At 36.9% G+C, this 13,687-nt stretch overlaps 1 protein-coding gene across 1 annotated transcript in view; it reads left to right on the top strand.

The window, feature by feature from the left end:
* DSCAM (DS cell adhesion molecule) overlaps positions 1–13,687 on the top strand; it is a 987,413-nt gene that overhangs the window by 611,059 nt on the left and 362,667 nt on the right. The window contains exon 7 of the mRNA XM_012558972.1: positions 5,295–5,570. Within this exon, the coding sequence (XP_012414426.1) occupies positions 5,295–5,570 (276 nt within the window). The remainder of the gene's footprint in view (positions 1–5,294; positions 5,571–13,687) is intronic.

Here is a 13,687-nt window from a genome sequence, read left to right as displayed (position 1 = left end):
AGAGGAAATGGACAAATTTCTAGACAGTCACTACCTATGTAAACTAACACAAGCAGAGGTAGAACAACTAAATAAACCCATAACCAAAGAAGAGATTGAAAAGGTAATTAAAAAACTCCCAACAAAAAAAAGCCCTGGCCTGGATGGCTTCACTGGAGAATTCTACCAAATTTTCAGAGAAGACTTAACACCACTACTACTAAAGATATTTCAGAGCATAGAAAAGGATGGAATACACCCAAACTCACTCTATGAAGCCTGCATAACCCTGATATCAAAACCAGGTAAAGACACCACAAAAAAAGAAAATTGCAGACCAATATCCCTCATGAACATTGATGAAAAACTCCTCAACAAAATTCTAGAATTCAGCAACATATCAAAAAAATAATTCACCACGATTAAGTGGGATTTATACCAGCTATGCAGGAGTGGTTCAACATTACAAAAGCAATCAATGTAATCCATCACATTAATAAAACAAGACAAGAACCACATGATCTTATCAATCGATGCAGAAAAGGCATTTGACAAAGTCCAACACCCATTCATGATAAAAACTCTCAGCAAAATAGGAATAGAAGTGAAATTCATCAATATAATTAAGGGCGTTAATACAAAGCCAACAGCCAACATCATCCTAAATGGAGAGACTTTGAAAGCATTCCCCTTTAGAACGGGAACGAGACAAGGATGCCCTTTATTATCACTCTTATTCAACATTGTGCTGGAGGTCCTAGCCAGAGCAGTTAGGCTAGAAAAAGAAATAAAGGGCATCCAGATCGGTAGGGAAGAAGTCAAAGTATCTCTATTTGCAGATGATATGATCTTATAAACAGAAAACCCCATAGAATCCACAAGAAAACTACTGGAACTAATAGCTACATAATAGATACAAAAGATACATAGACCAATGGAACAGAATTGAGAATCCAGACAGAAATTCATCCACATATGAGCAGCTGATATTTGACAAAGTCCCAAAGTCCGTTAATTGGGGAAAAGATAGTCTCTTTAACAAATGGTGCTGGCATAACTGGATTTCTATCAGCAAAAAACTGAAACAAGACCCATACCTCACACCATGCACAAAAACTAACTCAAAATGGATCCAAGACTTAAATATAAAATCTAAAACAATAAAGATCATGGAATAAAAAACAGGGACAATGCTAGGAGCCCTAATACATGGCATATACACAGTATGAACCATAAGTAATAACCCTCCTTAAAATCAAACACTTATGCTCATCCAAAGACTTCACTAAAAGAGTAAAAAGACAACCTACAGACTGGGAAAAAAAAATTTTGGCTATGACAAATCTGATCAGCATCTAATCTCTAAAATCAACAAGATACTGCAAAACCTGAACACCAAAAAAACAAATAACCAAATTAAAAAATGAGCAAAGGATATGAACAGGCACTTCGCCAAAGAAAATATTCAGGCGGCTAACAGACACATGAAGAAATGTTCACAATACTTAGCCATTAAAGAAATGCAGATCAAAACTACAATGAGTTATCATCTCACCCCAACGAGGCTAGCATTAATCCATAAAAGCACAAAATAATAAATGCTGGAGAGGTTGTAGAGAGACTGGAACACTTATACACTGTTGGTGGGAATGTAAAATGGTACAACCACTTGGAAATCAATTTGGCACTTCCTTAAAAAGCTAGAAATAGAAGTACCATACGATTCAGCTATCCCGCTCCTTGAAATATATCCTAGAGAAATAAGAGCTTTCACACAAATAGATATATCCACACCCGTGTTCATTGCAGCACTGTTCACAATAGTAAAAAGATGTAAACAACCTAGGTGCCCATCAGTGGACGAATGGATAAACGATTTATGGTATAGCCACACAATGGAATACTATGCAACAATAAAGAACAACGATGAAGCTATGAAACATCTTATAACATGGAGGAAGCTGGAGGTCATTAGGCTGAGTGAATTCAGTCAGTCACAGAAGGACAAATACTGTATAAGACCACTATTATAAGAACTCAGTAAAAGGTTTAAACACAGAAGAAAATATTCTTTGATGGTTACAAGGGTGGGGAGGCAGGGTGAGGGTTATTTGCTAACTAGATAGTAGGTAAGAATTATCTTAGGTGAAGGGAAGGACAGCACTCACTACACGGGAAGTCAGCACAACTGGACTAAACCAAAGCTAAGAAGTTTTCTGAATGTAATCAAACACTTTGAGGGACACAGTAGCAGGGGTAGGGGCCTGGGGACCATGCTTTCAGGGGACATCTAGGTCACTTGGCATAACAAAGCTTATTAAGAAAATATTCTGCATCCTACTTCGGTGAGTGGTGTCTGAGGTCTTAAAAGCTTGCAAGCAGCCATCTAAGATGCATCAACTGGTCCCAACCACCTAGAGTAAAGGAGAATGAAGAACACCAAAGACACAAGGAAAGTATTAGCCCAAGAGACATAAAGGGCCACATAAACCAGAGACTGCATCAGCCTGAGACTAGAAGAACTAGATGGTGCCCGGCTACCACCAATGACCGCCCTGACAGGGAACACAACAGAGAGTCCCGGATGGAGCAGGTGAAAGCTGGGGTGCAGAGCTCAAATTCTAGTAAGAAGACTAGACTTAATTGTCTGACTGAGACTGTATGAACCCTGGAAAGCGTGACCCCTGGACTGTCAACCCAGAACTAAAACCATTCCCGAGGCCAACTCTTCAGACAAAGATTAGACTGGACTATGGGACATAAAATGATACTTGTGAAGAGTATGCTTCTTGGCTCAAGTAGATCCATGAGACTAAATGAGCAGGTCCTGTCCGGGGGTGAGATGAGAAGGCAGAGAGGGACAGGAGCTGGTTGAATGGATGCGGGAAATCTGGGGTGGAAAGGAGGAGTGTGCTGTCACAGTATAGGGAGAGCAGTTAGGGTTGCATAACTATGTTTGTATAAATTTTAATATGAGAAACTGAGTTGAACTGTAAACTTAAAGCACAATTAAAAAAAAAAAAACTTACTCCTGCTAAATCTAGCTTTTCCATATCCCCCGTACAAACTCATTCTTCTCCTGATTGCATACCACATTACTCATATTGCTCCCTTCACATCACATGGAATATTGTTTTCTAATATTTGAATGTCCAAAACTTCCCATTATTCTAAAGCCATTTCAATTCCATACCCCAGAGACATCTCCCCCAATCCCTTCCATCTTCTCCTTAGCTGCTAGAGTGTTTTATTATTATCTCTCTAAAGGCATTTATTATTGTCTACTTTTTAAAAAGTTATTTATGAACAAGTCTTAATTCTGACTGTGCCTGTTTTCATAATTGTAATGTTCTGCTATGTCTAGTTGAGTTCTCAAATGTTTCTCAAATGTTCTCTTCTTCCTCTTGATGGTTCCTTCTTTGTTTTTGTCTCCCTACTCTCTTTTCTCTAGTCAGAAAGCAATCCCTTGGGTTCCTAATTCTGAACCCCCTTCTGTTTGATCTCTTCTCTTTTATTCATTTGGGTTCAAACTCCTCTCTGAAAATAGCCCTGAATCTGTGTATTTAGCCTCCATTTCCTTCCTGAGTGTTGGTGGAGCATGTCTATTGCGGTTATATCTTCATTTATATGTTTAGCTGACAACTCGAAAGAATAATATTCCAAATTGACCTTGCTGCCATCTCTACCTTCCAAAAGGCTCCTCTTGTTCTCGGAACCGTCCCCCACCCCCCAAATGCAAAGTTTAAATCTCAGGTACTCTTTATGCTTCTCCTCTCTATGTGCAAGACCTGCCAAGTCCTAGAGATTGGATCTCAGTGTTTCTCAGCTATGCTGTCCGCCTCCTCCCTTTCTAGATTGGGTCTTAATTGCGTCTCACAAGATGTTTGTAATACATCCTTACTGACCAGTTTTCCTGCCCACTCTAATTTGTCCAACACGGTAAGACCCATCAATTCTCCTAAAATTATGGTTGATTATGGCATTCACTTGCTGGAAGTACTTGAATGCTTCCTTTAGTTCTTTGTGACTTATTTCCAAAATCTCGAGGCCCTTTGCCATCTTGTCCCAGATGGTTTTTGTCATTTTTATCCTGATATTCTCTTTCAGAGACCCTATGTTGCAGCCAAACTGAAACAGAAACTCTTCCTCAGACATGGCTGTGCTTTAGCATTATTTTATGCAGTTCACACTCTCTGGAATGCCCTATTCCCAAGCATTTTGGTCTAGGTCCTAGCCATCCTTGATATATGATGCCGTTCTCAATCTTACCATCAACCCTTCTCCACATCTTGTATGTCCTAAGGGGCCCTGGGTTACTCGATTTTGTTACTGTAGTTGTCTTATCAACTTAGTAGAGTATGAGCTCTTTGGAACCAAAGACTTCAAAGTGTGGTGAGGTGAGAAGTCAGAAAAAACTAGGGTAAAAAACTGACATGTGCCATTTACCTGCTGAGTGGATTTGTTTAAGTTATACAAAGTTAAACAATCTCTGAATGACCATTTCCTCTTCTATAAAATGAAAATGATAATTCAAAATTTGTAGGCTTCTGGGAAGACTAAATTAACTGATGTATATAAGGTGTTCGATGACTTTATGGACTAGTTACACCACAATGTTAGTACCCTTCTACCTTATTCATCTTTGTGTCGTCTGTGGATTTAACCCAGTCCTTGGCACACAGTAGATGCTTAATAAATGCTTCCTAGATTGAATTTTGTTTGTTGAATTGAAACATAGAAGGTCAAGGATGGGAATTCCATCCCTGTCCGTACCAGTTAGCCTCATTTTAATGAAAAGCTTCTATTTCATGGTCAAAAATTCTAGTATCAATCTGTTTCATTATAGCTGTGCATTTTGGGTCCTGGTTAAACCACAATAGCTTAGGGGTTATTGTGTAAGTGTGTTATATGTGTAAGTAAGTGTGTATGTGAGAATGGCCCAGGGAAAACCCACCACAGCTACCTTGGGACAAGGCAAATGAATTTTAAATATTTAAATACTTATATCCCTACCGTTAACCAGCACACTGCATTTCTTATTGCCAGAGGGTTGATAACATCATCTTTACATTTACTCAGTGAAAAATCAATTGAGCCAACATTGGTCTATTTGCTACACAGAAAAAAAGAAGGCCAGAAAAGCAACTAACAATAAAGTGTTCTCAGATGGTGCATTATGAAATACTGAATGTAAGAACTATAGAGAGTATGCTTGGAGTGCTCCATTTGCCTTTTCAGAAGTCTAACACGTGATTGAAGTAACATTTACGTTTGTGATGTTTTTAACTTCTTTTTTCTTTTATCAAAATCTCCAGAGCCACTGAAAGCTTCCATCAGCCCCAGGAAGGTCAAAAGCAGCGTGGGTAGCCAGGTGTCCTTGTCCTGCAGCGTGACAGGAACTGAGGACCAGGAGCTCTCCTGGTACCGAAATGGTGAAATCCTCAATCCTGGAAAAAATGTGAGGATCACAGGGATCAACCATGAAAACCTTATAATGGATCACATGGTCAAAAGTGACGGGGGCGCATACCAGTGCTTTGTTCGCAAGGACAAGCTGTCTGCTCAAGACTATGTGCAGGTGGTACTCGAAGGTCAGTGGGCCTCATTATAGTGTACAGCTCAAAAGGAGCCAAACCCAGAGCACTGAAACCAGAAGAATAGAGGGTGGAGCAGTGCTGATGACTCCAAATTTTAAGATTTCTGTTGATCTGAGGCAGCTCATGAGTCTACCCTGTGTTCTAGCTAAATCAGACAAATGAAAGAGCAACTTCTGATGAGAACAAAATTGTATTTTAGAAGTCACATGCATTTAAGTAGCAGAAACGGTACCCACTCATGTGTGAAAGTTACTTGTCAAGATATAAACCCAAGAAATTTGAAATTTATACTTATGTTGACAATTCATTATCCTCTAGACCAGAGTTTCTCAATATCCTGTTTGGGGAACTGTCTTACATATTATAGGATGTGGATTCTACCTACTAGATTCTGGTAGACCCCTCCCCAAAATTGTGATAACAAAAAATGACTCCAGACATTGCCATTGCCAAATGTCCCCTGGGTGGGGACAGGGCCAAAGTAATCCTTTGTTGGGAATCACTGCTTAAGAGGCAAAGTGCAGAGAGGAATTTTACTATAATGCCTAGTGGAGTGAGAAAAATGTTATCTGGTTAGTATAGTTGTCCATGGTTGAGTCCAAACATTCACAAATCTAGGTGAATAGCATTTGTGAGGAATTACTTTGGGGTTTTGGCTACTGGGGCAAAGATATGCTGTACATGTTGTCTTTCTTACCTGGATACTGCATAGTAACATCTTCAAGCTTATCAATCAGCCAGGGATATAACCTGCCAAGGGTAACGTGCATATGAAACATATGTTTATCACTAGACAGTTGAACTAGCATTTATCTGTATGCTTGTGTGTCTGGTTGGAAATTGTATCTTTATATATAATTTAAAATGTGTCTGTTACCAATATCTTAATATAATGAAATGACTTTCATATAACCTAAAGGGGAAAAAATCCATTTATATATGAAAGTAGGTTTAACTATGTCTTAATGCTAAGACGATATTTCTGCTATTGCTTCTTTAACCATCAGAATCCACTCGAGGGCAACGGGTTTTGTTTTGTTTTGTTTTTGTTTTTTTTTTTCAGTTGTTAAGAAGAATGAGCCTTAGCAATAAGATTCTTAGTTTTAGTGAAGAAAATCACTGCAGAGAGTGAATTTTTAGACAGGGCTTCAAACCTGTTCCTTCCAGTTCAAACCTCTGCTGAGAATTTGTATTTCTAACAATTTCCCAGGTGACGATAATGCTGCTAGTTAGGGACCAGTTCTGAGAACCACTAGTAGAGCAGTAGTTCTCAATATTTATTATACATAAGAATCACCTGGAGGTCTTGTTAAACTGTAGGTTCTGATTCAGTATATCTGGAGCAGAAATGCAAATTCTCAGCAGGGCTTTGAACTAGAACGAACCGGTTTGAAGCCCTGTTTTTAAAGCAGAGGTGAAATTAGTTGAAGGCATGGTGCCCATATTAAACACCTGAGACTTGTTCCACATAATAATAAAGTGCAGAAAGTAACCAATTTGTATAGAGCCAGTCTGCTAATGATGATGCACTGTGGTCCTTACATAGCCACCATTTTGGGGCTTTTTGTGTAAAAGGGAGAGATTACCTGTCTAGGCCTTGTTACCTTGGCAACCATCTTGTGTGACTAAGAAAACCTAAAGAGCATATTGATAATCCATAATGATGTCGAAAGAGTTCAGGTTATCAGAGAGTGACAGCAAGAAAGATTTCAAAGACACCAAAGTCTCACTGGGAAAATAATGTCTACTTTCATCTCTAAAAAAGCCTGTCACTTGAATAAAAAAGGGGGCAGAGGAGCATACTGAGCATACCCACGGATTTATTTGTCACATGTCAGTTTCCATTCAGCACAAGGAGCTTCACTTTATTTTTTCTCTTCTGAGAGATGACAGTGCTAACGTAGCAAAATAGACCAGAAATGGAATTGGAAATACATATCTCGTACTTGATTTAAAGTGGTGTCTAACTACTATCTTCTGACAAAACTCCCATTATTCCTACTGAAATAGCTATGGATTAACATAAAATTATAAAAACTTACAATAGTATGAACTACGAATGACCACCGACATAGTGCAGAATCAAACAATATTTCTTATAAGGCTAAAAGAACTGGAATGGCAATATTAAAAAAAAAAAACTAGAATCTAATAATCATTGGTTCAAGATGAAACCAAAATAACTGGAAAATGGGAAAAAAAATAACAGTTTCCATTTCTGGAAATGGTGGAATAACATGTTTTAGATGAACTCCCAAGTGATAGAAACTATGAACTTTGGAAAAGGCAAAACTAAATGTAGACATTGGAGAGACACTGAAAGCAGGCACAAAAGATTTGACCCTTGAAAGAAAATGTCTTAGTCATCTAGTGCTGCTATAACAGAAATATCACAAGTGGATGACTTTAACAAAGAAAAGTTTATTCTCTCACAGTCCAGTAGGCTGCAAGTCCAAATTCAGGGCACCAGCTCCAGGAAGCCTTTCTCTCTCTGTTGGCTCTGGTGGAAGGTCCTTGTCATCAGTCTTCCCTTGGTCTGGGAGCATCTCAGTGCAGGAAACTCAGGTCCAAAGGAAGCGCTCTGCTCCCGGCACTGTTTTCTTGGTGGTATGAGGTTCCCTGTCTCTCTGCTTGCTTCTCTCTTTTATGTCTTAAAAGAGATTGGCTTAAGACAATATCCAATCTTGTAGATCTCATCAATATAACCACCACTAATCCATCTCACTGCATCATAGTGATAGGATTTATGAGAGATCGGGAAATCACATCAGATAACAAAATGGTAGACAGTCATACAATACCAGGAATCATGACCCAGCCAAGTTGACAGATATTTTTTGGGGACACAATTCAATCCATGACAGAAGGGAAAAGGATTAGGTTATATTTATATTGATACTATTTTTTTTCCCAATCCACATGGTGTAACCAAAAAAAAAAAAAAAAACCATTGCCTTTGAGTTGATTCCAACTTACAGTGAACCTATTATTAAACAAACAAACCCATTGCCATCAAGTCGATCCCAACTCATAGCAACCCTATCAGACAGAGTAGAACTGCCCCATAGAGTTTCCAAGCCTGTGATCTTTATGGAAGCAGACTACCACATCTTTCTCCTGCAAAGCCACTGGCGGTGTTGAACTGCCAGCCTTTTGTTTAACAGCTGAGCGGTTAACCGCTATGCCAGCAGGACTCCGCTCATGAGGTGTAGGGGACAAAAAATAGAACATCAGAACAGGAGCAGAAAGCTACAATCTTATGGGATTGAAATATCAGAAGACGGAGATCTGGGCTGCCGTATCAGCTGCAAATTGAGTAGAGAAATTCCAAGAAGGAGGAAATAGCAGCAGGAGTCTCAAAATCTGCAAGTAAACTTTTTTGAAAAACATGGTTAACACCTGAGCTGCAAAAATTTGGAGAGTAATACAGTTATACAATAAAAATAAATAAATAAATAACTAGATATACCAAAAAAAGAAAAAAAATAGATACCGTGACCAAAAGTCAAAAAACAAAGTAGGCAACAGAAGCAGACCCTGAGAGGACACTAAGATATTTGGACTTTAGAGCTGTTATTTCAAAAATGTTCAGTAACGTAAAGAAAATGGTGGTCATAATTAGTGGACATATGGTAAATTTCAAATAGAAATGAAAAACTTACTCTATTGGATTTAAGGAAAGATTGGAGAAGGAAAAAGAAAGGATCGGTGAATTTTAAGATAGATTAAAAGAAATTATCCAGTTTGAAGCACAGAGAGAAAAAAGACTGCAAACAAAATGAACAGAGTTTCAGCAACATGTGATAAATTTATCAGATAACCTATTATACATATAATTAGAGGTCCATAAAAGTAAGAGGGAGAAAATGGAGTAGAAAAATATTTAAAGAAATGAAATGGCCAAAATTTCCCAAACTTCAGTTAAAAAAAAAAAACCCATAAATTTACAGTTCAAAAAAACTCAGAAAACCCCAAGCAGAATAAATACAAAGAAGATTACATGCAAGCACATAAGGATCAAGCTGCTGAAAACCAAAATATTGTATTACAAAATATTGTAAGCTGAGGAAGGAAAAGTATTGCATGAAGGAGACCATCAGTACAAATTATGGATGACTTATCAGAAATTGTGAAGGCTAGAAGACAATGAAGCAAATCTTTAAAATATTATAAGGGGGGGGAACTATCAACTTATATATCTAGCAAAAATATTCTTAAAAAATTGAGGCAAAAGGTATTTTCAATAAACAAAAGCTGAAAGAACATAATGCTAGAAAACCTGCACATTAAGAAATGCTAATGGAAGTCATTCAGGATGAAGGAAATGGCATAAAATGGAAACTCAGATCTATAGGAATGAAAAAAGAACATGATAAATGGTAAATAGGTTAGTAAATATTTTTTAAAGAACTATTTTTCCTCTTTTAATTTATCTAAATTACAACTGACTATAAGATTAGAAAATTACAATACTGTATTATGGAAATTACAAGTAGATTCATTACACAAAGGGCAGAGTATAAGAAAAATTATTTGTTGCAAGATTCTTATAATCCACGTGAAGTACAGTTTTAACTCTTAAAGTGATTGGAGTTTATTCTGTGAATGCAATATTAGCAAAACATTAAGAATATAATCCCTAAGTCAGCATATTAGCATAATAAAAGAGAAATGACAATTGATCATCTCAGTATATGCAAAAAAAATTATTTGACAAAATTCAACATACACTCACAATAAAAAAAAAAAAAACTCTTAGCAAACTAGGAATATAGGGAACTTCCTTAATATGATAAACGGCATCTAAGAACAATCTATAGCTAACATCATACTTAATGGTTAAACACTAAATTTAAGATTGGAACCAAGGTAAAGATGTCCATACTCACCACTACTATTCAACATTATACTGGAAGTCCTAGCCAGGCATGAATAGGAAATGAAATTCATAATGTTTGGAAAGGAAAAGTTTCAGCTGTCTTTAATTATAGATGTTTTTACTTAAGTAGAAAATCCTAGGAAATATTAATATTAATTCCTGGAATTAATAAATGGGTTTAGAGAGTCATAGGATACAAGAACAATATAGAAAATTCAATTGTATTTCTGTGTGGTAGGAACAGATACTTGGAAAATACTTTTCCATTTATAGTAGCATAAAGCATAATATACTTGGGAATAAATTTAACAACAGATATGAAAAATTTCAATGTGTAAAACTATAAAGCATCCCTAATATATAATGGAGATTAATTTTTAAAAAAATGGAAAGAGATATTCATGGATTGGAAAATTAAATTTTCTTAAGTTAATAAGTCTCTCTAAAATAATCAGTGTAACCCAGTAAAAATACCAACAGCCTTTATAGATTGTTGATTATAAAATTTGTACAGAAAAGCAAAAGACCTATATTCCAACTTGATTTAAAAACATAAGCAAAAAAGTAAAGGACTGAAAAAACACCCATAATCTTGTAAAAAAGAACAAAAGTGGATGACTCATTCAACTAGGTTTCCAGACTTACTCTAAAGCTATATTAAACAAGATATATATAGATCAATGGAACATAATAGATGATCTAGAAATATTCCATACATATATGATGAATTGATTTTCAAAAGCATACTATGATATTCAGTAGGTAAAGGAAAAACTTTTCAACAAACAGTACTGGAAAACCTGAGTAAATGTATGGCAAAAAATGAATACCAATCCCTACCTCACACCCTTCCACCTTACACAAAAATTAATTTGATATGAATTGTAGACCTCAACGTAAAATTTACAACTATAAATTTTCTAATAGGAAATATAGAAGATGTCTTTGTGATTTTAGGACAGGCAGATTTCTTAGGATGAAAAAAGCACTAAATGTCGATGATGAAGACATCATTAAGAATATGAAAAGACAGCCATAGATTGGGAGAAAATATTACCTACACATACATACCACACACACACACATACCTGCACATCCACTATATACATATATGTATACGTACATGTGGAAGACCCTCAATGACATGGATTGACACAGTGGCTCCAACAATGGGCTCAAACAGCAACATTTGTGAGGATGGCACAGGACCAGGCAGTGTTTTTTCTGTTTTACATAGGGTCACTATGAGTCAGAACCAACTCAATGGCACCTAACAACAACAAATGTATATGTATATGTATGTATGTAAGTAAGATAGCTGACAAATATATCTGATAGTTATAAAATATGTGATTATTTATATACAGGGCTTCGAACCAGTTCTTCCCAGTTCAGTCATGGCTGAGGAAGAAAAACTGGAACAGACCAGAGTTTTTTTAAATTTGGGTGACCCAGAACGATAAACTGAATGGGAAAAATTATGGGTCAAAGTTCTGCTAGAAACCTGATCTCCCTCTTAGAAAACAAGGGGATCTACACGTTGCATAGCAATCACATCTCCTGCCTGTCGGATTTTGAGCAGAGTTGTAAACAGCAGTGCCCCGCTCAAAGATGGCAGAGGCTGTGCTGCTTTGAATGTGTGTCACTCTCCACAGTCCTGCCAATAATCCAATCTGATGCATCAGGCTCCTGAAGGGGCTCATTACACCTCTTCTGAGTGTCCTATTCCAGGGCTTTGACCCATAATTTTTCCTATTCCTGTTATTGTTCAGGATCACCCAAATGGTAAAAATTTGTGTCTGTTCTGGTTTCAGTTCGTTGACCACGACTGAGCAAGGAAGAACCAGTTTGAAGCCCTGTTTGTATTTATGATACATAAAGAACCCCTACAAATCAATAACAAAAAGGGCAAACATTCCAATATAAAAATGAGGAAAAGGCTTGCACAAATGCTTGCACAAAAACTCCAGACAGAAAAAAGCCTTGGCCCAGATGGTTTCAACGGAGAACTCTTCCATTCAGATAAGAGCTTACATGCTCAAACTATTTCAAAATGTAGAAATGGAAGGGATACTTCAGAATTCATTCTATGAAGCCAGCATAACCCTGATACCAAAATCAGGCAAACATACCACAAAAAAGACAATTACAAAACAATATCTCTCATGAATATAGATGCAAAAATTCTAGCCAATAGAATTCAGCATCATATCAAAAAAATAATACACCACAACCACATGGGATTCATACCAGGTATGCAAGGATGGTTCAAAACTTGAAAATTAATCAACATAATTCACCATATAAATAAAATGAAAGAATCACATGATCATCTCAATTAATGCAGAAAAGGCATTTGACAAAGTCCAACACCCACTCCTGATAAAAACTGTCAATAAAATAGGGATAGAAGGGAAATTCTTCAACATAATAAGGGGCGCCTATACAAAACCAACAGCCAACATCATTCTTAATGGAGAGAGGCTGAAAACATTCCCCTTGAGGACAGGAACAAGACAAGGATGCCCTTTATTACCACTTCTGTTTAATATTGTGCTGGAAGTCCTAGCTAGAGCAGTAAGGCAAGAAAAAGAAATAAAGTGTGTCCAAATTGATAAGGCAGAAGTAAAACTATCCCTATTTGTGGATGGTGTGATACTATACATAGAGAAGCCAAACGTCTCCATGAGAAAGCTACTGGAACTAACAGAAACATTCAGCAGAGTAGCAGGATACAAGATCAACTTACAAAAATCAGTTGAATTCCTATACACCAATAAAGAGAACTATGAAAAGGAAATCAGGAAAACAATACCATTTACAATACCCCTAAAAAAATAAAGCACTTAGGAATAAATCTAACCAGCGATATAAAAGACCTGTACAAAGAAAACTACAAAACACTACTGCAAGAAACCAAAAGAGAACTACATAAATCGAAAAACATACCATGCTCATGGATTGGTAGACTGAACATTGTGGAAGTGTCAATTCTACCCAAAGCAACCTACAAATACAATGCAATCCCAACCCAAATACCAACAGCATTCTTTAAAGAGATGGAAAAAAACTAATCATTAATTTTGTTTGGAAAGGGAAGAGGCCCTGGATAAGTAAAGCACTATTGAAGAAAAAGAATAAAGTAGGAGGACTCACACTACCAGACCTCAGAATCTACTATACAGCTACCGTAGTCAAAACAGCCTGGAACTGGTACAATGAGAGACACATT

Source organism: Trichechus manatus, unplaced genomic scaffold (assembly GCF_000243295.1).
Source record: "Trichechus manatus latirostris isolate Lorelei unplaced genomic scaffold, TriManLat1.0 scaffold00202, whole genome shotgun sequence".
In the NCBI taxonomy this organism is placed as follows: domain Eukaryota; kingdom Metazoa; phylum Chordata; class Mammalia; order Sirenia; family Trichechidae; genus Trichechus; species Trichechus manatus.
The sequence above is the reverse complement of the archived record's forward strand: the minus strand, read 5'-3'. Positions and strand labels throughout refer to the sequence as shown.